This window comes from Sphaerodactylus townsendi, linkage group LG06 (genome assembly GCF_021028975.2).
Source record: "Sphaerodactylus townsendi isolate TG3544 linkage group LG06, MPM_Stown_v2.3, whole genome shotgun sequence".
NCBI lineage: Eukaryota > Metazoa > Chordata > Lepidosauria > Squamata > Sphaerodactylidae > Sphaerodactylus > Sphaerodactylus townsendi.
Window position 1 is genome coordinate 104,182,985 of NC_059430.1, and position 24,675 is coordinate 104,207,659.

Here is a 24,675-nt window from a genome sequence, read left to right on the forward strand (position 1 = left end):
CTGTGAGTGTACCTGAAGGTTATGCAAAAGGTCCAGTTTCAATTCCTGGAATTGCTAGTTAAGGGATCTCAGATAACTGAGGATCAAGAAAGAGGTAGTTCTCGGCCAGGGATGTACCACCCAGGGGGAAATATGAGGTCAAATATCCCTGGACTGCAGCCATTTAGTGATGTGGGGGGTGGAAAATCACTCACACACCCCTCCTCCTTCCCCCCGGGTCCATACACTGACTTCAAGACAAGTGCAAAAAAAGTTGTTTGGTCATGGTGGGGAAGGGCAGCCACCTATAAAGGGAGGGCGGGGGGCGAAAACTCAGATTTTGCACTGGGCAACATTTTTCCTAGAATGATCTTTGCTAGCCTTTTTCATTCAGGGAGGTTGGAAGAGATTTAACCCTTCTACCTCCACACAGTTCTGCAAATCTAAACTCACTCCCCTGAGTTCTTTGAAGGAACAAAAGCACTTCTCTTTTGGGCCATCTTCCTTTTTATAGCACTATAAGAGTGGAGAGGCCAGTTTTGAGTTGTGAATCTGGGCAAAGAAGAAAGGCTGCAACCCCTCAACTCTTTCTGTGCAGCTCTGATCCATATCAGGCCTCCACATAGTGTAACTGAATGTAACAATGATGGGAATGTTTGTGGATCTCCCGGGATCTTGTCTGGCAAAGATCTCAAGAGAAAGTCACTTTTCTCTTGTGATGCTCATTTTCTGTGTGCAGGGGTTTTTTTTAAACAGAGGAGCACCTGATCTCCCCCTGTGTTGACTCAAGTGGTTCAGCCCAGACAGGTTAAGCATCTCAGTGAAAACAAGGCGTGGGGGAGAGACCCAGGGGCTACTTCCCATGCCTCTCTTGCAAGGCAGCAGGAGGTAAATGAGCCTGCCAAGGCATCAATCCCACATGAAGTTCAACGCAAGCCACTTAAAACAGTGTTAAAAAGTTATCACCTGACTCCACGGATGGAAGATGCTGGAAATGTCCAGGTCGAAATCCCTTCCTGCAGGGACCAAACAAAATTTAAAATAAAGTAAAATCCCAGCAAAACATTCCTCCCCACCAACAAAAATAGTCTTAAATAAAAGCAAACTTTTCTAGCCATGTGAATCCTGGGGAGTCATCATCACCAAAGGGAACAACTAGAAGAGACACACACCCCCACCCGCCCAGCCACAAAATCAGGATTCTGGGCAGAAGGGCCAAAGAAAAACAAAACCCAGGTTTGCTCATGGAGGTGTTTCTGATCTGGCAAATGCAAAGCAAGAGGAAGGGGCAAGAGACTTTCCAGATATGCTGGGAGAAATATGCATTCCAGTGGCACCGTCAGCACCTTAGGAGCACATATTGGACCCACAGGGTGGATACTGGGAGCCAAGGGTAATGATGGGCCTAGGTATATCTTGCCTTTCCCATCCAGCAGGACCAGTAGGGCAACCAGCAACACAGGGTCTTGCACCAGTTACGCAGGCAGAGAATGCCATGCCGAGCAAAAAGCCTTGTGTCTTCGTTTGGCCCGCAGGCGGTGGGGGGGGGGGGGGCTGCTTACCCCTGCATGATGCTATCTTGGACATACCTCCTCCAGGGAGCAGATGTTGCTCAGCGTCACGGACCTCTTGTCCTCTGTGTTGCAGACACTGAGCTGGGAGGGTTGCAGCACTCTGGCCAGCTCTAAGATCAGCACCTGCCAACAAAGGCAGCCAGAAGGTGAAAAGCAAGGCCCAAGCGTGGCTGGTGACACGCATCTCACGGCGCTCCCCCTGCTCTCTTCAGCTACATTTGGGTTTCACACAATGAGAGGGCTTGTGGGTTCACCCCAATGTGTACATAAGAACATAAGAACAAGCCAGCTGGATCAGACCAGAGTCCATCTAGTCCAGCATTCTGCTACTCGCAGTGGCCCACCAGGTGCCTTTGGGAGCTCACATGCAGGATGTGAAAGCAATGGCCTTCTGCAGCTGTTGCTCCCGATCACCTGGTCTGTTAAGGCATTTGCCATTTCCCATGAAAGAAAACCGAGCTCTGAACGGCTGTCCTGGCAGAGGACTGAAACCTACAGGAACCTGAGCCCAGACACAGCACCCTCCAGTGTTGCTGGCAGCAGTCAGGGGAAGAAGACCATGCAGTGGCGGAGCTACAAGGGGACAGGGTGTGTGCCGTGCACCGGGCGCACGTATGGGGGTGGAAAATCACCCCCATGCCCCCCTCCCACACTTACCTTAATTCCTTTTCCCCCTAGAACTTTTTCAGGCTGAAAAAAAGGCCTGTTCACAGTACAGGCTAAAAATGGCCTAAGGAACTACAGTTCCCAGGAGACCTTGGGGCTCACAAGGTCTCCTGGGAAGTATTGTTCCCATCAGGCTGTTTTTAAACCTGAACTGTGAATAGGCCTTTTTTCCAGCCTGAAAAAGTTCGGAAAAGGAAAGGAACTAAGGTAAGTTTGAGAAGGGGGAAGGGGGAAGCTGCGGGGTGTGTGTGTAAGGGGCTATGGGGTATGTGGAAAATATAGACTGCGCACTAGGTGCAGTTTGGCCCAGCTACACCTCTGCGACCATGGCATTTACAGGCTTGCAGTTCTGTGAGACCCTCATCATATCCACCCAAGTGGGAAACCAGATATCAGAAGTGTTCACCTCCCAAGTTGAAAACACACTCAGCTCTCTAAGAGCATCCAGGCAGGAAGATGTTTCACAGTGACAACAAGAAATCACTGCATAGGTTGGAAGACAATTTTTCCTACCCTATGTCTAGACCAGGGGTAGGGAACCTGCGGCTCGAGAGCCGCATGCGGCTCTTCTGCCCTTGCACTGCGGCTCCACAAGCCGAGCCGCCAGCCCCATCCTTGCCCGCCCTGCAGGCAGCAGGGCAAGCTCACCAATTGCCCGCAGCTGGCCGTGCCGTGCCGCGGGCTTCCCCTCTCGCCCGCCATGTTCGAGCAGGGTGGGTGCTTTCCCGGCGGCCAGTGAGGCCGAGCCACCAGCTACATCCTTGCCGACGCATCCATGCGCTTCTCAGAATGAGCAGGTAAAAAAACCCAATATATACAGTGTTATCTTTATTTTAAATGTCAAAAATTATTTGCGGCTCCAAGTGTTTTCTTTTCCCGTGGAAAACGGGTCCAAATGGCTCTTTGAGTGTTAAAGGTTCCCTACCCCTGGTCTAGACACTCTGATACTACCACAAAAACCTGTAATCAACATCGCCCATTGCAATTTAGCTTACATTTTTCTTACATCCATTACTTTGCTTTTTCTAGTACTGAGGCAGAAAAGATACAGACAGCATTGATAACCTAAATAGTCCTAGCCAGTTTCCTCAAGCTAAATAAAGTCTATTTGTATTTGCAGGTTTCAGAACAAGAAACCTAATCGGAAACAGTGAGTCATCTAGAAATATACACTGCAATTTCCCCAAAAAGTCTTATTGCACATTTGGCTGTGACTGTCTGGATCAGCAGCGGTTTGCACATGCATGTTTTCGCACAATCCAACTGGAGTCGTAGATTTTCACCCATATCCTGGTGCCATTTCGTTGCCTGACCCAGCCTTCCTGGAGGAAATTGGTATCACCTGCAGCTCAGGTGAAAATCTGGCTGCAAGGCAGACAGACATGAAATTCTACCACCCCTGCAGCCACCACACAGCTGTAAAGCTGCTCGACATGCTGCTTGAGTTGTGGGCTGGACAGCAAAGGCGAGCCTCGCCTGAAGTTCTGCCCATATCACAGCTGGTGAGAAAGGTCAGTTCACCAGCCGAACATGTTCACCAAAGTTTTCAAGACCCAAACATACCGGGCATTGCTCAGTGGAGACAAAGGTCTGGCATGACTCCATCAAGAACCCCAACCAGAAATCGACCAGCTCCTGTTTAGGCGACCATGTATCTGGAGCAGTCTTGAAGTGACTGTATATGGTGTATGTTTCTTTTATGGAATTCAGATACCTGGGTGGGTGGGGAAGAGGGAGAAAAGAGAGCGAGAGACAGAGAAATGAACTCTTCAATAGTTTATCTCAAACACAGTACAGACTTCCACTTCTCTGATGCAAAATTGTGCATTTTGCGCCTTTTTAAATTTTTACTTATTTATTTGTTTGGTTCTGGTGGGTTTTTCGGGCTGTGTGGCCGTGGTCTGATGGATCTTGTTCCTAACATTTCCCTTCTCTCTGGACACAGTGTGTACAGACTTCCTTCTGTGATACATCTCTGAAGATGCCAGCCACAGATGCAGGCGAAATGTTAGGAGCAAGATCCACCAGACCACGGCCACACAGCCCGGAAAACCCACCAGAACCAGTTGAATCCAGCCATGAAAGCCTTCGACAATATTTATTGGTTTGTTTTTTTAAGCCTTAAACAGTGCTTAATTTCCAACAGAAGAAAATCTGCAGTCACCATCTTCATTTCATCAAGCGGGTTCTTGCTTACCAAACACACTAGACCTTTGCCATCCAGTGTCAAAATATCACTTATTTGTAGTCTGACCACGGGCTACAGTCTCCAGCCACATCTTTAGCAGCAGCCACTGCCTTGCTGCATTTCACGGGAAAAGTGGTTGTTATACTACTTCAAAACAGCTGACCCCCCCAAAATCCAGCATTCACAGATTTCACCATTCACAGTGATCCTGAAAACGTATCCTCCACAAATGGCGAAGGTCTACTGTAAGTAACTGCAGAATGATTTCTACCTTTTGGTAAAAACTTGCAGTAAAAAAAAAAAGACAATGAAAATATACAAGATCATTCTGTAATATAAAAAGTGACTTTGCCCTATTATTTATTAGATGTTCAGCACAATAAAGAAATTCCTTCCAAAATGTGTGTTCACTGATGTTTTTCAGCTTCCAATTCACTTCTGCTCTCCTCAGGGTATCAGCACCCCCTGGAACCCTTGGTCCTGGACCGAGAGGAGCCAGAGTTCCCAACAACATACCAAACAGGGGCGTTGAGCTTGTAAAGTCTTTCTGAGGCCTGAATGATTTTGTCCATGTCAGCAGCCAGAATGCTTGCGCCCAGATAAAAACCAACATCCCAATAATGCTCCATCTTCTCTAAGCAGCCCTTGTGGCCAAGGACACAGCTCAGCTTCATACCTGGGAGGAAAAAGGAAGAGATTTATCTACAGGTGAAACAAATTTTGTCAGGGCAGAGGGAGAACAGTAGGAAATTCCCAAATATGTATGCCTTTCTGGCTCAAAAATCAGCGATTCCCAACATGGTATGCAGAAGGACCATTGTGCCTGACAGTGTCTCCTTGTACTCATTTACTTCTTAAATCTTGAGGATGAAATTAAAAAAAACCTTGAAAGGAACAAGAGAAACAGAAAGTTTTGGATTGTTCCATACCAGATGACTGACTAGCAAAGTTCTGAGCCCATTCCAGAACATGTGTCTTGGCCTGTGAGTCCTTGACTTACTTACAGATATTTTCTTAGGTCACTATGTTTGGAAACCTCTCTGTATGGTAGCTGCCTTCATCACGGCAGGACAGTGGGCTTGAAGATTCCCCACAGTTTGTGACTGGTCTTACCCGAACCATTTTGTGGAGGTTCTTACAACCCTGTCTCAAAATTCCCTGCAGGATTATAAAGTGCTTCTGCATTAGCTGAACTAATTGGAAAAAACACATACCCATCCCCTCTAATTTACATTTCGATTAATTTGAATGTGTCCCAGTATGAATGTGTCCCTAATCATGATGCAGTTGAATCAGGCATGAAAAGACTGAATTTGGCAAGTTGATACCGGAAGCTATTTGCTTGAAAACAGTCAACAAGAGTTAAATGCTTTCAAACTTACCTCCCAATAGTTAGCTTACATATTCCACCTGGCAGCCTTTCTTAAAGAATTGTGATATCTACTCTGTTCCACATAAAGATGATAGCTCAGTCAGCTGAGGTGCAATGATTGAGAAAGTCATATGCTTCCGCATCATAATACAATCCCGAATGAATATGAGAATGAGCATTCATTTTTATGCACTGCCTTTGTCAAACCCATTATTTTGTGCATTACTGAACATGGTACTTTGATACAAGAGCATTTATGCCGACATCTATTTTTACTTTCAAACGGATGGGAGGGGAGCAGGGCTAGGTAGGCACTAGGATCTGGGCGGAGCATTCTACAACAAACGAGGTCCTGCATGCTTTGCTCTGTGGTGGAGGAATATATAACCCTGATCTCATCTTTCTGTGCAATCTGTACCTCTCACAAATCTGTACCTCTCACAAATATTTGACACTACTTTCCTAGAGGCCCCCAATGAGAGAGAAAACAAGGAAAACCCCGCACCTATTTGCCGGAGCTGCACGGAGGTTTCAAACTTGTGCCCAGCAGCCATGAGGAAGACCACAGAGTTAATCCCTGCATGCAGGCTGGGTTCCGTTAAGAAGGCCTTGTGGTACCTGGGAAGTGAAAAGTGTAAGGAAGCTTCAGACTGAGGAAAACAGAAAAGGTTGCCTCCACTGTTTGGCACAGTCAGCACAGTATAGTGTGGTTAAGAGTGGCAGACTCTAATTTGGAGAACTGGGTTTGGTTCCCCATTCCTCCACATGAAGCCTTCTGGGTGACCCTGGACCAGTTACAGTTCTCTAAGACCCCTCTCAGCCCACGAAGACAGGCAATGACAAACCACCTCTGAACCTCTCTTGCCTTGAAAACCCTGCGGGATTACCATTGGTCAGCTGTCACTTAATAACATTTTCCACAACTACCCTTTGGCACAAGACTTTCCCCCTGACGCTGAGATTTACACTTGAAAGTGTAAAAGTCAGCGTAGTGTAATTCACACCAAGCCGTGACTCTTCCCCCACTTAAACATAGCCCATCCCATAAAAATTCTTCAGTATGGTTTTCCATCATATATCTATCTAACAGCGTGGGTTGTGACCCACAAAAGCTCATGCTGAAATAAATGTTGTTAGCCTTTTAAGGTGCCACCAGATTTTTCGTTTATTGATCTTGGCTTAGTCTCTCGCTCTTATCCTAATCAACCTTAAAAGGTCATAATGAAGATATACTGGGAGAGAAGAGAATTGTGCATGCTGTCATGAGTTCCTTGGACAAAGGATAGGATTAAACCTTGGACAGTATCCTCCATAAACAGTTGATCCAGTGGGGGTGATTTTTTGATACAACGACTGGTTCAAGTTTGGTTTTGCTGCATTGCAATCCATGAGTTTTGTTTTATGTAACCCTGCCTCGAGCCAGCAGGAAAGATAACCCAGCAAAAGCTTTTGAATAATCAATACCCTGGTTGTGAGACCGTGGCTCAGTGACAGAGCACTGGCTTGGCTTGCAGAAGGTCCCAGGTGCGATCTCCAGCTAAAAGGACCAGACAGGAGGTGACTTAGTCCTTCACTGCAGATCCTGGAGAGCTGCCGCCAGTCAGAGGAGACAGGACTGATCTGGAAAGACCAACAGCCTGATGTTCCTCACCAGTAAAAAGCCTGGTCCCGCTTCTCAGCATCCGTGAAGCCAGAATCGATGAACATGTCTTTGTAGATGCGGCCGCAAATGCAGCACAGGTCAGGCGCCACTCCTTCAGGCCTTTCCACCAGTGGCAGAAGAACAGAGAGCGCCTTCTCACGGTCGCCGGGCTGGTTCCGCCTGCAAATACATCACAACAATGCTCGGCATGGAAGAGTCATAAAGAGCAGGTTGATGCCAGCTTCCGGTTTTGAAGGGCCTTTGAGGGAATGTGCTCTCAGCAGGTCCTCCCCACCCCTTGAGTGAGCCTCCTACTTTGCTGCTAACCCTCACTTCCTTTCTGCCTGTTGGCCTGATTGGCACTTTGCCACCCTGAAGGAGAGACAGAGGCTGTGAGTTGCTCCTTCTTGAGGCTCCTCTTCGTTCACGCTCTCTCAAATACAAGGAGCAATGCAGAGTGACGGCAAAGAGGAGAGGGTGAGAGGTCTCAGAAGTTGGCAGTGAGACCCCTATTGAGATGTGTGCCCCAAACACTGGCCCCTAGACAGGGCAATCCCATTGCAACAGAAAGGATAAACAATAAATCCTTCATAAGGAGGACAGCTGCCCTACCCTCATCTAGAAGGGCTCATACCTCTAGGCCTGAGGGACCCATAGAGATCTCTGGGGCTGGAGACAAGAGCTGGGCTGGTGGTCTGGCCAAGCCACCCAAAGTTAGATGCCCCTCAAAACCTGAAGCTGGCTCAGGGACCTGCTGCTGGCTGACCAATGCCTGGAGAACAAAAAACTTTCAACCCGCCCAGCTCAGCAACATTCCTTACCTGTCAAGAGCGAAGGCATAGTGGAAGCAGATGTTATGTTGCTCAGCAATGTCGCAAGTGGGCAGGGCCTGCAAGGTCTCCACCAGAGTGATGATGGCATCAAAATCCTGGAGTGGATATCAAGAGAAGCTGCACTGCAGGAAGCACACGGTCATCTTCTAGGCCAGGGATGGCACTCATTTTTCTGGACCCTTTGCCTCTTTTCACACATTATTATCATGCATACTGGGAGCCCATGAACGGCACATCATGGGAGAATGCTCAACCCATGACCCGAACCCATGCACATCATTACCATGGCGTGCAACCAGGGACAATGCAAATATTTATAATGTATAGACAATTTTAATGTGTGAAAAATGTAAACCCTGGAAAATCCTAGATAACGCACGTTGAGACTGTGTGCACGGAGTAAATGCATGCATTACCTGTCCATGTTACATGGTGATTGTGCATGCTGCAGGATTATAGGTTTGTGCATGTCTGACACGCAGTCAATAGGCTCATGGTGTGCCCGACTGGAAAGGTCTCTTGTTTCCATCTGAAAGGTCCAACTTCTCACTACTCAAGACTATAACACCACAGTATTTTGTTTTCCTGACCATATGAACAAAACTCAAGAGAGCTGTAATCATCCAAAGTAATGTCAATTTTTGTGTGTGTCAATGGCATTAAAATGGTATTTTTAAAACCCAGACAAATGAGGAATAACTGGCCACAAGTGAAGTGAAAAAGCTCCCCACAGAGAGAGTACATTTGAAGTTCCTTGTCTTAATATAAAATCAAATCCAGGTTCTTCCAAGTTACTGTAATTGTCAGGCCTGGGCCTGGCCCGGCCTGGCATCAATGGATGAGGGTGAGGCTCACACCTGCACTTGTTGTTCTCTGTGCCCTGTGGGCCTTCCTGTCTCCTATTGCTGCTTGTAACTAGTGAAGTATGCAGACATCAGTCCTCCTCCACCCATGGGGGAGATTGAGGCTATAGCGGACCTTGGACTATACATAACAAAAGCTGTTTTAACACTGTTCTTTTCTCATGCAACTAACCCTGGGAAGGGGGGTGGGGAGGGAACCGTCAAGGGGAGCAACATGTGAAGATATATGCCAGTGATGGCGAACCTTTTTGAGACCAAGTGCCCAAATTGCAACCCAAAACCAACTTACTTATCGCAAAGTGCCAACACAGCAATTTAACCTGAATACTGAGGTTTTAGTTTAAGGGAAACAGTTTGTTCCGTAGCGCGTGTTACTCGGGAGTAAGCTTGGTGAAGCACCCGTGCAATGCTTCGAATGGGTGAATCATGACCCTAGGAGGGTTTACTCAGAAGCAAGGCCAGCCTAGATATATGTGTGTGGGGGGTGTGTGTGATTTTCTGCTCCCCCTATATGACGAACTCTGTGCGCGTGTGCCCACAGAGAGGGCTCTGAGTGCCACCTCTGGCACCCGGCCATAGGTTCGCCACCACTGATATATGCCCTGTGCAAAGTCCAGAGCCCAGTTCTGGCTACTTTGCATCAGGGGAACTGATACAGTTCAATAAAGCTCCTGAATCTTCCTTGAGTCTCAATTATTGGCTGGAGTAACAGACCCTTACACTAATACAGCTCCTTTTTAAGAACTCTACCTGAAATACCAGATTTGCAGCTTGGGGGTGTTGCTGGATCGTGGCTTATAGCTGGAGGCCCAAGAATGTGCCACGTCACATAACACCTTTTAGCAGTTTTGGCTGGTGAACCAATGGTGGCTTTTCTTTCAAAAAAATTGATTTAGTTATGGAGATCGAGGTCAGATCTCTGAATATCAACTGAAAACTGTTACCAGGCCCAGTTGCAAGGGATGATGCTCACCTTGAAAATCCTAAGTGGTTCGGGACTGGGTACCTAAAGGATCATCTTCTCCCGTGCCACCCATCTTGCCAGTAAAAGTCACTGTGTGCCACCGTGCTCCTGCCACGTGTCCTCCAGAACCACTGAACCCCACTCACCTGTGCATCGCGATAGGCCAGGAGAAAATTCATGACAATGTCAAGGCTGAGGCATTCCACACTGTCTAGGCGTTGCTGAATGCTGGTCAGTTCGTGACTCAGCTGAGCCCCGCTGTATCTTTCTCGAGCCCTTCGGATGTCGCTTCGGATCATCTCTCGGAAATAGCCGCTGGAGAAACAGCAAAAGTCTGAATGCCAGTGCGACTACGGCTTACAAAGGAGACTTCTTCTACTGGGCATCAGGTAGGTGAACCTGTGGACTTTTGGAGAAGGCTGAAAAAGGGTGGTGAGTGCAACCACAAAGCGGTTGCCACAAAGGGAGGACATTCATTGGGAGAATATTGGGAGGCCTCAAGCAAAGTGTCCTCTTACAATGGAGGCAAAGGAAGAAGAGAAGAAGAGTTTGGATTTATATCCCCCCTTTCTCTCCTGTAAAGAGACTCAAAGGGGCTTACAATCTCCTTTCCCTTCCCCCCCTCCCACAACAAACATCCTGTGAGGTAGGTGGGGCTGAGAGAACTCCAAAGAACTGTGACTAGCCCAAGATCACCCAGCTGGCATTGTTGGAGCGCACAGGCTAATCTGGTTCACCAGATAAGCCTTCACAGCTCAAGCGGCAGAGCGAGGAATCAAACCCGGTTCCTCAGATTAGAGTGCACCTGCTCTTAACCACTACACCACGCTGATAGACGGGTGTAAAAGGAGGAGAAATTTGAGGTCAACAAGTCTATCACAGGGCCCAATATTCTTCACAAGGACCTTAAGTTTCTGCATCACAGGGGAGATATAGATGGGGTGGCAAAAAGGGCACAGTGGTGTATTCTGGCATTACATTAACAGTACAAGAGGAGCCCTCCCATACTGGATCAAAGATCCACCCATTTCCTATTTCCCACGGTGGCTGACCCTGGAAGACCCAGAAGCAGGCCACTGGAGGCCAAGGTCCTGTGGTTGTTTCCCAACCACTGGTCTTCAGAGATACACTGACACTCAACATGGATGCTCCACTTAGTCATTAGGACTATGTGCTATTGATGGACTTCTGGTCCACAGAATCCTCCTTCTAAAGCCCTCTTGAGGATATCACCCCATCCTGTAGTAGTTTAATATGGTACTGGTGCTCTGTGTAAGAAGCAGGAGAGAAGAGTTTGGATTTATACTCTACTTTTCTCTACCTTTAAGGAGTCTCAAAGCAGCATACAAACTCCTTGGTCTTCCTCTCCCCGCAACAGACACCTTGTGCGGCAGGTGGGGCTGAGAAAGATCTGAGAGAACTGTGACTACTAGGCCAAGGTCACCTATCAGGCTTCATGTGCAGGTGTGGAGAAACAAATACAGCTCATCAGATAAGAGTCTGCAATTCATGTGGAGGAGTGGCAGAATCAAAATCGGCTCTCCAGATTAGAGTTCACCACTCTAAACCACTACACAACACTAGCTGTCTAAGGCTGTCATGAATTTACTAGCCATTAACTCCTGATAAGTTTCAGTATGCTGGGAAAGCGAGAAAAGTTTTGTCTTGGCTTTTCACCGAACATCGTTTCGCAGAGCTGTTCCAATGTCTCACATGAGCCTTCTAAACGGAGAGCCTCAAAAGGAAGACACACCGGTCCCTTAATCACTTTGGTTTCTATACTCACCAAGCCTTTTTTTTTAAAGGCAGAATGACCAAAACTGTACACCCCAAATGCTGCCATACAACGGACCCACGCAACATTTCTCATGCCATTCCTTTCCAAACTGAAGCCCTGATAACCATGTACTTAGCTGTGATAAAACTGCGGAGGCCTACCACAATTTCCTGCTGCAGTTCTAGAGAAAGTAAAGTGAATCTGAACAGCAGGGTTCCTTCTGCTTTTTGGCTTGAAGGGAAGCCCGAGCCAGAAGTGGAACATATGATGGTCAAGTCTGCTTTTCTTCGGAAAAAATCTCAGAGCAGTAGCAGAAGTCATTGTTCTCAGGAGCAACAGGAGGTTCTGTTCTTAGAAACAGAAGTTCCTAATGTGTGGTTTAAATATTCCCAACAGGAGGTGGCATACAGTGCTTTTCCAGTTGCCAACAGACCTGGAAGAAAGATACCTTGTCCTAGAGCAGTGGTGGCGAACCTATGGCACGGGTGCCAGAGGAGGCACTCAGAGCCCTCTCTCTGGGCACGTGTGCACAGAGTTCGTCATGTGATAATAGTGTAATTATTTCAGGGAGATTATTAGCATTAAATTAAGACCTAGTTTTGGGGAAGCAATGTAGGTAACCCTGTTAAGTGCTGTTAAACCCTATTGATTTTCATGGGAAGAACGAAAGCGTGATCCTTTACCTGGGAGTAAGCTCGGTTGCTAGCAATGGGGTTTGCTTCTGAGTAAACTCTCCTAGAGTCGTGATTCACCCGTTCGAAGATTCAAAGCAAAGCCACAACTACCACCAAGCTTACTCCCAAGTGACGCGCACCTTGGAGTCAACCGTTTTTTCTATACTAAAACCTCAGTATTCAGGTTAAATTGCCGTGTTGGCACTTTGCGATAAATAAGTGGGTTTTGGGTTGCAGTTTGGGCACTCGGTCTTGAAAAGGTTCGCCATCACTGTCCTAGAGGTAGGGATGCCATATGCCTGCTGAGGGCAGGACATCTCCTGTCCCAGAGACCACTGTCTGCCTGCACTGCAATGGCCAAAGGGCGTGGGGGGAAAGGCCACAGGAGGGGAGAGGGAGTGATACATCAAAGATGACATATCACTTTCAGGTTTTCCCTTGAAATGATGTCATTCCTTTCTAGGAATCGCTGATTTTTTTTTTACCATAGAACTTCTGACAGTTCCCAGAGAAGCATGACATCACTTTCCACTGACATATGTCATCATTTGCTGCCCCATGTCCCCCTCAGTCTCCCACCAGATGCCAAGCCAGGCCTGGCAATCCTGAATAGAAGCTTAAAGGGTGCAAAATGGGTAGCTGAAGCTCTCCATGGCACAGAGATCAAAAACACTGCCTGACAAATAGAATTCCATTAAGCCCCTACTAAATGTGCAGGAAATGTTTTAATGGGCAGCCCAAGGTGCTCTTGCAGGGAGACAGTGTGGTGCAATGGTCAGAGTGTTGGGCTAGGACTGAGGAAACCTGGGTTCAAATTCCCACTGTGTCATGAAGTTAGCTAGGTGATCTTGGCCCAATAACATATGGTCTCAGCCTCATCTACCTTGCAAGGGTATTGTAAAGACTGAAAAGAAAACCATGTGCACCACCCAGAATGGCACAGGATGAAAATGTCAAGTAGACAGACGCAGAAGTGGTTCCTCTGTGCCATTCATTGCATCTGTCAATGTTTTCTTTATGTGGGTCCTTGACAATGTGGTAAGGAGGCAGGTTCATAAGAACATAAGAACAAGCCAGCTGGATCAGACCAGAGTCCATCTAGTCCAGCTCTCTGCTACTCGCAGTGGCCCACCAGGTGCCTTTGGGAGCTCAATCCCTGGCCTACCGTAATTGGGGAACAAGAAGACTGCTTTGTCCCTAATGAAAATATACTTTCCTGAAAGAATCTGAACTTTCTCCCCATGTGCTAATGAAAGGAATTAAGCATGCACATTGAAACCTGTGAGTCCCTTTTATGTATTCCCAGGTGACCAATATAAGGTTGTCAACTGACCAGAAAAATAAAATATAAGCAGGCCTGCTACTGTGTCCCGAACAGTGGTGTGATTGGCCAAAACCAGCCAGAGAAGCTTGTCATGGGGGGAGATTTGCATGATGAGTTCATTGTTCATAGCACGGGAGCAGGGTGGTGTCATCCTGTGAGGACTGCACCATGTTCTCTTGTTAAACGCTGCCTGGCACAGGGTCTAAGAAGAGGGTACTGGCTGGATTGTACTAGCACAAAAGTTAACATAGGTCAATTATACTCTGGAGCTCTGCCCAGCAACGAGGGTACGGTTCCTGTGGGGCAGAGATTTCTGTACTGGCGCCATTCAAGTTGCAGCCCTGAAGATCCCAGAAGCCCTGCAGTTAGTGAGAGCAGGGGAATTCCAATGCTTCTCTCTCGCTTCACGGTTTTCGCTACTTCTGGGTTGCTCCCCCATCAAAATTGAAGGTTGCCTTTTTAATTTTTAAAGCTCTTTAACCATGTTATTGATATTCCTCATATCAATATTTTGCAGCATTTCCCTGTATTTTTAGGGAAATGCTGGCCATGGATCCCTGCATAAATGATGGGGAGAGGGGGGGATGAGCAAGAAGTGGGGGCAGGCAAGCGTGCAAGCAATGGGATACCTTCTCATGTTTAAACAAGGAAACACAAGGAGACCTGACTGCGAAGGCACTGCAGAGTTAGGAGCATCGCAGAAAACGCTCCATGCATAATAGGTCATAGTTGATGAGCACCTGTAGGATTTTCCTGTGGTCAGGAAGCTCTGCTGATTGAGGAATGGTTTTTAGTCTTTGGGTAAAGCTGACCCTGACTGACCCCAGAAAGAACACTTCTTCCTTCAAGATGTCCAGTGCAGGGCACGTATACAGATTCAAAACACATACCCCCCACTCCTCTAAACACACACAGAGAACAGACCTGCCACCACAACACGCGCCTGTCTGATTCATGCAAGGTCTTGCCCAATGCGGCTGCCCTTTCCTGGACTGTGTTCCTGGCACAACGTTCTTCACAAATACAATAGCATGCCTTGCAAAACTATATGCAAGCAAGAGTCCCTTAGCCAGCATGGTGTTGTAATTTCCATATCAGACTCCAGTCTGGGAGACCCAGATTCAAATTCCTACTTTGCCATGCAAGCAATCTGGGTGTTCCTGGGCCAGGCACCTTCTCGCAGCCTAACCTGCTTCACAAGCTTGTTCTTGTGAGGCCAAAATGGAGGGGAGGAGAGTGCCCAAGAGGGAGAAGTGAGGTATAAATAAATACATAATATTTCCTTGCTAACATCCCATTTGCTGGCAGAACTTTCTAGACCATATGTGTCAAACTTGCGGCCCTCCAGATGTTATGGACTACAGTTCCCATCATCCCCTGCCAGCATCATGCTGACAGAGGATGATGGGAACTGTAATCCATAACATCTGGAGGGCCGCGAGTTTGACACCTGTGTTCTAGACATTGTCATGGCCTGTATTTCTGTCTCATTCTATCCCAGCCTTCCTCCAAGGAGTACAGAACAGCACATGTGGTTCTACCTATTTATTTATTTTAAATATTTGCATCCCACTTTATCTCCTTAAATTCAGCCCCCTGTGAAGTGGGGGGAAAGGGGGGGGGGCACACTGGTCAAGTCAGTGTAAAAAAAGAAGAGTTTGGATTTCTCAACCGTAAGGAGTCTCAACATGGCTTACAAGTGCCTTCCCTTCCACTCCCCACCACAGATGCTTGTGAGGGAGATGGAGCTGAGAGAGTTCTGAGAAAACTGACTGGTCAAGGTCAGCCAGCATGTGGAGGAGTGGGAAACAAACCTGGTTCTCCAGATTAGAGTTCACCACTCCCAACCATTAGGCCACGCTGGCTCCAGGGATCTGAACCTAGGTTTCACAAAAGCAAATCCAACACTCTAACCCAGGGGTGGGCAATTATTTTTTCCATGGGGCCGCATAAGAAACAGAAAATATTATGGAGGGCCGGGCCAAAAGGCTGAACTCAATTCTGCATAATAGGGGCTCATAAGTGACAGACTGGTGCACAGATCAACTTGGAATCAGTGGCAACAGTTCTGCATACAACACTATTTGGCACAAAGAATCACAGGCTTAACCAACCTGCATAGTTGTCCACTGTGACAATCAAGCAAGTGGGGAGACTTAAGTCCCTTGACCTACTTTTTTCATCGACTGGTGCTTTTGAAAGCCCGCAAGCAGAAGCCGGCAGCCAAGGCAATGCGGCTCTCTGGCGGGGCTTTCAAAGGCGCTCTCTGCTCCCCAGCAAGGCGGTGACTTGATCAGGGGTCATCCGGTGGGCCGGATGTGGCCCGTGGGCTGTATAATGCCCAGGTCTGCTCTAACCAGTACACTTCTCTGCAATAGGTGATATTCGCCTTGGGAGGTATTTGCCACTACCTCAGCCGACTGCAGAATCCCATTCAGCCTGATATCTCTGATCATTCTCAAAACTGTTTCTGCAGGGGTGCAGGACTGCAAATTATTCCCCATATTGCAGTCATGTCTGTGTTTTGTTCTACAGCACACATGTGGATTTCTGTGAGGATTTCTGAGGGGTGGCCTGGGTTGAAATCTCCACTCAATCTCGAAGGCCCACGAATGATGTTTGGCAAGTAACATACCTCAAGAGGATTATTGTCTTGAACGCTTGGAGGCAGGGTGGGATGCCAGTGTGCTCGAACAGATAACCAATTCCAGCAGCAACCATGGAAACTGAGTTCAGAGGCCTCGTGCCCTTCGCTTAGATTAAGCTGCAAGGTGACTTCTTGTAGAAGGGAGCAAGGCTTTTTCAAGAGCCTTATCAGAAGTGATCTCACACGCTCCAAACACCCTGATTTATTAACGTTATTAAAATATTTTTACCTCACCTTTCCTCACCTAAGAGGGCCCGAAGTGACTGACAAACTGGGAATACTCAACACCTCTAGACAAACAAAAAGAAAAAAAACTAACAGGGACAGACCATATTTTTTTGATCAGTGTCTCTATTGTACCATTCTGGGGATGTCTTGCTAAAACTATGTTACCTACAGCTGTGTGTGCGTGAGGGTGGGAGGCTGGGGGGAGTCGAAGAAGGGATGCAACTTTATTTATATGCCACCTTTCTAAGGACCTGAAACAACTTGCCTTGTTCTCCCCTCCACCATAATATTCTCTTAACAACTCTGTAAGGTAAGTCAGACTGATTGGCTCAAGGTTACCTGGCAATGTCCAGTGGGGATTCAAACCTGGGTCTCTGCACCTGCATATAATGTATACGCACTAATTGCTATTCCCCCCTTCCTCTAAGCAGCTATAGGGGACATACACTGAATTCTTGTCCCCCACACTCCAAGAACCCACAGAGGTATACTGGGCTAATAAACCATGCAAGGGCACCCAGTAAGTTTCCAGGCAAAGTGAGGATTTGAATCCACACCTCCTCAGAGTTAGCTTGAGGTCCTAGCCATGAACACTCCCTTGGCCATGCAGCTGGAAGACATGAAGATGCCCCACAGTGAACTGAATGCCCTTCTCACATGTTCATTTGACCACTCTACAATCTGCCAGTCAGAGCTGAAAATATAGAACTCGATGAACCAAGGATCTGACTCACTAGACGGCAGCATTATGCCACATTCTTCTGGAGAACTCAGAAAAGGTCAAGACCATTCCTCCCCTCCCACCTAGAGTTATTTTTAAAAAAACGACGAGACCAGGGTATCTTTAGCAGCATCTTGAAAGGCTCTGTTTTCCAGTTAAAAGGATGGGGGATTGGGAGAGGGACAGAGGAGAAAACCTTGTTACAGGCAAAAGCGTGAACACGCATATCTGAAGAAGAAACATCAAAGGGTCTCCCATGAAGCTTCTAACACAGAGAACAGAGAAGCATGTTTGCACATAGTACAAGCTAACTGGCAGACTGCTATCAACAGGTCATGCTATTTGTAGCGCTGTTCTCTCTGAAAACTACAGTTTCTGTCAAAGACATCTTACTCTAGTAATCAGAATGATGGGGCAGGATTAGCAAAAAACATGTTTGAATACCTAGTTTGTGAATACCCAGTTTGACATGAAAGCCTTCAGGATGACATTGGGCCAATTGCTCTCTTTCAGCCTGATCTCCCTCACAGGATTGTTGTGAAGATAAAATGGAGAAGGGGAGGGTGTTGTAAGCAACTCTGGGTCTTCGTTAGGGAGGAAAGCTGGGTAGAAATAAAATAAAGAAGTCCCTTCCTAAAGCTAATTCCTGGCCTCTTCTGGGTTCCTTTTCAGAACCTTCTGGAAAGTCTTGGTTGGAAAACAATTGCTTTGAATTCAGGAGATTGGGCGAGGTTCCCCACCATCTCCTCGCAGTGCGAGAAGAGGTAACGGCCGAATTGGCGCAGGTCACTGCTGCCACAGAAGGGTCTGAGCCACATGACCCCTGCGAGGCTGGCAGAATTCCTGGAAGTCACCCAGAATTGAAAACTGATCTCTAGACCACAGAGAACGTTTCCCTTGGAGGAAATGGCAGCTTGGGAAAATGGTCTCAGGTTGCTACTAAGCTCCCTTCCTTCCTCAAACTCTGTGCTCCCAAGGCAATCCTCCCCACTTCCCCAAAAGAACTCCAGGAATTTTTCAAGCCAGAGTTGACAGCCCCAATGGCCAGTCTGCTCCTGTTCACACTGTTTCACTTTCTTCCACTAATTAACATTATCACCACCCCATCATTCTCTTGTCCAATTCTGTCCTGCATGTGTGAGGAGTGCTTTGATTGTGTGTCCCTGCATTGCAGTGGGTTGGACTTGGTGGTCCTTGTGGTCTCTTCCAACTCTATGATTCTGTGTTTTACAAGGCATTAAATATGTGGAGTAAGACCAAATCACATTGGGGTTTTTGTACACAGGGTGGCTGCTTTAAGTACCTTAAGGCCATAGGTGAACCACAGTTTCATTTATTTGTGGGCTGACCATGCAGCATGGTCTCCAGACTGTCCCGTCCCCCCCCCACACACCTGCAATCATAATGTTGTGCAAGAAATGCAAGCTGTGCTACTAGGATGCAGAGGACCACCAGCCTCCCAGTATTCACAGATTTCATCATTCATGGCAGCCAAAGGAATAAATCCCTGCAAATGACAAGTGTCTATTACAGCCTTCTCCAACATGATGCCTACTATCAAGTATCCAGTGATTCGTAAATCAGGATCTGGAAGACGTGGGTTCGAATTCCCACTCAGCTATGGAAGCTCACTGTCTGTCCTTGGGCCAGACACACTGTCAGCCTAATCTAACTCACAGGCTTATTGAGAGCCTAAAATGGAAGAGACACAAGTAATGTAAGCCACTTTGGGCGGGATACAAGAGGTGAGATATAAATGAAATAATTCATAAATTTCCTTGCCCTATTACATTTGCATCCAGTATTTTTCCCTATCAAAGAAAACTCCTTCTGTAAAAGCTGCTCACTCTCTGGGGAAAATGGATTGACCCAATTAAACAATGGCTTTAATTTTACATATATGCATGCTTCTCCCCAATGCCAATCTAGTCAAGTGTATATGTGGAAGGAGGAGGGGGGACATTACCAGGAGTTGACAGATGTGCCCTCAAGCAGTTTGGCAAGCTGTTCAGTCAACGGTGTGAAGAAGGTTTCCCTATTGAAGTTGGGCTGGTAGAACTCACTTAGGCACATCATGACACTGGAGTCGCAACAGAAAACCTTGTCCTGAGCTGTCACCATGTAAGGGATGAACGTGTAGCTGCAGTTGCAATCCTGAAAGCACAATGGACAGATTGGTCCCATTGAACACTTTCCATCTCCATCTTTGGATCACTACACTGGGTTGGACCCAAAGGTGACTGTGGAAGAATCTTTTGCTCACTTTCAGATTCCACCCATTATTAAAGCATTAATTTTATTTCTCGTTGCCATTGTCTTCTCCTTTTTTACTTAAGATCCAGATACTGGCCCTTCTTAATACCAGGAGTGGGGGAGGCAACACCACCCCCCGCCCATCCCCATTGTCCTCTCACATTGTCTAGCCTGACATCCACCAGGCCTTGATGGGTCATAGATGCCCCTTATAAAGATCATCCCAATACCAACCAGTTGATCTGTAGTGCCTGTCCCTTTAAGAGTCAGGTAGCTCTTACTCCTTTAACAATCACCTGATCCACCTGCAGTTGTGAAGCTCCACCCTCAGGGCAGACACTGTCAGAAGACCCTACTGGTCTCTTCTAGATTTGGCCACACCTCCATGGGGCTTCTAGGTAGAGAAAGGCCACTGAACATGCTCAGGCTTTAAAAGGCTTGAGGAAGGAAGCCGGGAGGACTGGCCAGTTCTTGTTCCCTGTTCAGAAGGGAGTAGAGCAGAAGTAAAACAGGGTGGTGTTCAACTCCCACCCTCTCTGTCTTAGTCCAGGGCAAGGTGCTACTGTCAACTTGTACCCGGATGTGTAATGTCTGGGGCCTAGGGTCCTACACTTGATTACTGAAAAATATGACCGAAGACCCCCTAGCTACACAAATCTACCCAATGCATAAGGCCACAAATAGCTAAAAATACATATTGTGTCAAAATGCGATCTATCAGACTACATAAAATCAGAACACAAATCAATGCTGAGTAACACAATTTATAAAGTGCTTAGGGGGAAGGGAGGAATCATCTTCTTGGACCAAATAAAACCTCAGAAAACAGTTTAATATTTTATTTTGCAAGGAAACCAAAATGCCCTGCTTACAGGACTTCAGTTTTTGCCCTAAAGTTTGGAATGCTTTTCCTCAGGAAGTTTGACAAGCCCTTGATTATGCAAACATTCTCCCAAGAAATTTTTAAAAACTCTCCTGTCTTGCCATCTTACAATTTAATTTTTCAGTGCTTAACATGGCCTACTCTGTTTCTATACTGCTGTTATCTTTTTAATATTGTAAGAATGAGTGCTTTAAAAAACTCATATCTGTCTTAAGTAAATAAAGTTATGACCATTTGGCTGTTTTACTACATTACACACATAAAGTTATGACTGTTTGGCTTGTTTTACTACATTATACACCGCTTTGAAACATTTGAAAAACATCTTATAATTCTTCCCAATAAATAAACAAAAAGAAGCTGGACTTACAGAATTCTTGTGGAAAATCTCCTCCTAAAGAAAAAACACACAAGGAGGATTATTAACTGCATTGCTGTATTTACATTTTAAGTATAATTTATCCCCTGAGGCTGCCAATAGTTTGTTTTGTTATGGACAGTCAAAGTCCGCTTAATAGCTGCTCACAGTGTATTCAGGCAGTACACATTCATCATTGGAAAACAGGTTATGCAGGGTTTTGCAGTGGTTCTGGAACCTGTCCAGCCTGTTTGACCCAAGCTAATACTCATAATGAGACAATATTGAGGAATATGTCTAAACACCAAGGCACACTTGTCCCAAACCAGCTCACAGAAGCACTGGTGCATTTAGTGCTTCTCTGAGCTGGTTTGCTAGGGTGTGAGCCCCGGGCATTACTTGCCTAGAGAGCTGGTCTACATGCACTTGAAAGTAATGGGTAAATTTGGGTGCTGGACAGCTGGTCTTTCAAGATGAGGAAGACATGTCAGATTTAAAGGGGGCTCAATTTCAGTACCTGGTTGCCATTTTCTGTAGTTAAGCCCCTACAGAGAAGCTATCGTATGAACTGTCTCGCACACATAGGTAATCCTAACCCAGCTCTCCCCCAGCTCTCCTCTTAGTATCTGCATTTGCAAGCTAAAATCCAACCCCTTCTCCCCATTTTTCAGGAAAATTTCTTTTTCCCACATGCATTTTAAAATGGCAAATCAGAACACAAATAAGACAAAAATACCGAAGTAGTAGCATTAATATTATTATTAACAAACACACTTAAAAGCCTGCCTAACAATTCACCAGAAAGAATAATGCAATATCATTTTTTTTCCTATACGCAGGAAAATGGAAAAAGATGCAATCAATCCAACACTATGAAATGGTCACTGATCAATAAATATTGAACAAGCAGTACTTAGATGGCTTCGCAAGGTATGATTTTGATTGCTCAATGGACCAAAACTGAATTCTCACTAACACATCTGGCATGCATTCATCTAAACTCACAAGCCTTCCAGAGATCCATTTGCTTTTTTATATATCAAATTTTAGCTAGTTTCAGAGATGTGGTTAGGTTATATCACCTATTTCCCAGAAAAACTAACAAATAAATAGAAGGCTCTCTTAAACTCGCTGAGAAGTGAATGTTTCCAAAACTTAGCTAACAAACAACATCACTGGATCTTCTAGGATATGATAATCCACAATTTCACCAGCAATCCATTTTAGTAAAAGAAAGAATACAAATCAGTTGCAAACAGCCCACTGTAGCCCAGGTGCTGCATAAACTCCCAAAAAAGAGGAAGTTTGCGCGGGATGAAAAAAAAGCAAAGTGGTTTAAAAGCAGCAAACGAAATAAATAACTGCAGTATGGAATGTTAGCATATTGTAAAACCATGTTTAGGATATAAATGGTTGCTAAAGTTATTTGATTCAGGAGCTGCAATGTATCAGTGTGAAGAGTCAGAGGTCTAATCAGGGAGCCCTCCCCCCCAAACACACTTTTTAATTGTGCCTCCACCATAAATTCTTAAGACACAGCCTCAGTCCCCCCCATATGTGACATGATAACCATGTTTAGATATTTGAAGGGATGTCATGTTGAAGAAGGAGCCAGCTCGTTTCCTGCTGCTCCAGAGACTAGGACCAGGAGTAATGGGTTCAAGGTGCAGGAAAAGAAATTCCACCTAAACATCAGGAAGAACTTTCTGACTGTCAGGGCTGTTTGACAGTGGAATGCACTACCTCCAAGTGTGGTGGAGTCTCCTTCTTTGGAGGTTTTTAAACAGAGGCCGGATGGCCAAATGACTGGAGTGCTTTGAATGTGTGTTCCTGCATTCGACTTGATGGCCCTTGGGGGGTCTCTTCCAACTCTATAATTCTATGATATGCAATATGCGGATAATAATTCTGATCTGCCTCATGAAGCTGTTGCAAGGGCTGCCAAGGAATGTATGTGAACTATACTTGACAAACCTGTAATGATTACCAAGCTAATTTGCACCTTGCTTTTCTACTCCAACTTGCAAATATTCCTGGCTCAAGCCTGAAAATCTCTGCATAAGTCTCTGGCCATATATGTGAGCAGTGAGCACACATCAGAAATCCCTTAACATCTTTGATGGCACTATCCTAGGCAGAGTTGCTCTGGTGTAAACCTAGTGAAATCAGTGGGTGCAGAATGGAGTAATTCTGCATAAACAGAATCACATCCTTCTCAGTCCATTGAATTCAACAGGTGTAGAAGGATACAGCTCTGCAACATTAGACAGTAACCAGGCTCTGCCATAGACTGACTAGGTGGCTTAATACAAACTACCATCTCACAACCTCAGTTTCTCTCAGTTTGGCAAAAGGGAGCATCATCTGCAACAGTTTCCACAAAATGCATACATGAGAAATAGGAATCCCATTTTGCATGTGTAATTCTGGGGAATCAAACCTAAAGGTGGGAGTTACTTCTGATAAACTAAAGAGAAGTAGGAGGATAGGATCCCTCCGTGTGTATGCTAAGGTGACATTCATTATCTGATGAAACTGTATCATTTGCTGCAGTCGGGTGCCATTTCCTTATCGCTCAACAGAGTTGATAACGGGCACAGTGATCATATCATCCGGGGGTAGATACTACCACTCACACAGCAGCCCACAGCACTTCTGAACAGCTACAGTCATGCTTACATCATTACGCCTTCATGGGTTCATAGGAAACAGGGCTCAGTGGAGCAATGCCTACGTTGCAATGGAATATCTGACTGAATTTCTGACATCTCTGGTTAAAAACATCAGGTGGTAGGTGATGTGGAAGACCATTTCCTGAAATCCTGGAGAGCCAATCAGAGTAGAAAAAAATGAGGCCCTTTCTGCACAGCAAATGTATAGCAGGTTGCAGTCAGGATCCTGTTTTTGCATTCGTGTGCATCTATGCAGGCTGTGATTGGAGCCCACGGAAACAATGCAGGTTGCTGTCGCGCCTTCACACAGAGATGTATCTCTTTTTAAAAATTTACTCCCCATCAATGCACAGCTACACCAATGCATAGCTACACAGCCATGATGGTGTCTCATGATACGACCATCTGCACCTGCGTGGCTACACAGATGTAAACCGTGAAATTTTTAAAAAAAGGAAAACAGAGGCAAATACAGTGCCTCCTGCCTGGCCGGCTGCCTCCCTTTTCCAATCTCTGCCTGCACAGATGCATGTGAATGCGAAAACAGGAAAAAGGGTTTCTTTATTTAGACTGCAGCCCGTTATATATTTGCTGTGCAGAAGGGGCCTCTGTCTACCAATAATCTGACTGAACTGTCTACCAATAATCTGACTTATTTGTACAGCACTCAAGGACTTCTGGCCACATGACACAATATAAAGAATGCTACTGAACAATGCACAATGCTACTGAGGTGCTGCACCCAGAGGGCAAAATGACAAGGAATCCTCAATCACTGTTTCTTTGCCAAAAAGCAAAAGTTTATGTTGCAACTGGCTATATCGTCTAACTAGGTTTCACAGTTATTCACCCAGGGCAGAGAATTACCTGCCCCAAGCCAAGGTTTTTATCCCCAAAGGATTAAGGAGTGGGAGAAAACATGACCTCTGTGCTTAAGGAATTCCCCCAAGTTTCTACAGTAAAGAGAATAAAAGACTAGACTCAGAGGATGCAGCCTGAGTGTCACCCTGTAATGACATCATGTTCTCTCCCAAACTCTACCCTCTCCACTGCCAAG

The 24,675-nt window shown here is 46.1% G+C and overlaps 1 protein-coding gene across 2 annotated transcripts in view; it reads right to left on the reverse strand.

Annotated features, from left to right (window-relative positions):
• Positions 1-24,675, reverse strand: part of MAP3K6 (mitogen-activated protein kinase kinase kinase 6) — a 61,993-nt gene that overhangs the window by 24,000 nt on the left and 13,318 nt on the right. For both annotated transcript variants that reach the window (XR_007244838.1, XM_048500749.1), the window contains exons 3-12: positions 20,959-20,982; positions 19,419-19,606; positions 10,228-10,396; positions 8,243-8,349; positions 7,431-7,601; positions 6,285-6,397; positions 4,924-5,083; positions 3,783-3,933; positions 1,569-1,676; positions 946-995 (exon numbers count right to left, since the gene is read on the reverse strand). Coding sequence is in view for 1 of the 2 variants with exons in the window: in XM_048500749.1 (XP_048356706.1) it covers positions 946-995; positions 1,569-1,676; positions 3,783-3,933; positions 4,924-5,083; positions 6,285-6,397; positions 7,431-7,601; positions 8,243-8,349; positions 10,228-10,396; positions 19,419-19,606; positions 20,959-20,982 (1,241 nt within the window). In the remaining variant the exon portion in view is untranslated. The remainder of the gene's footprint in view (positions 1-945; positions 996-1,568; positions 1,677-3,782; positions 3,934-4,923; positions 5,084-6,284; positions 6,398-7,430; positions 7,602-8,242; positions 8,350-10,227; positions 10,397-19,418; positions 19,607-20,958; positions 20,983-24,675) is intronic.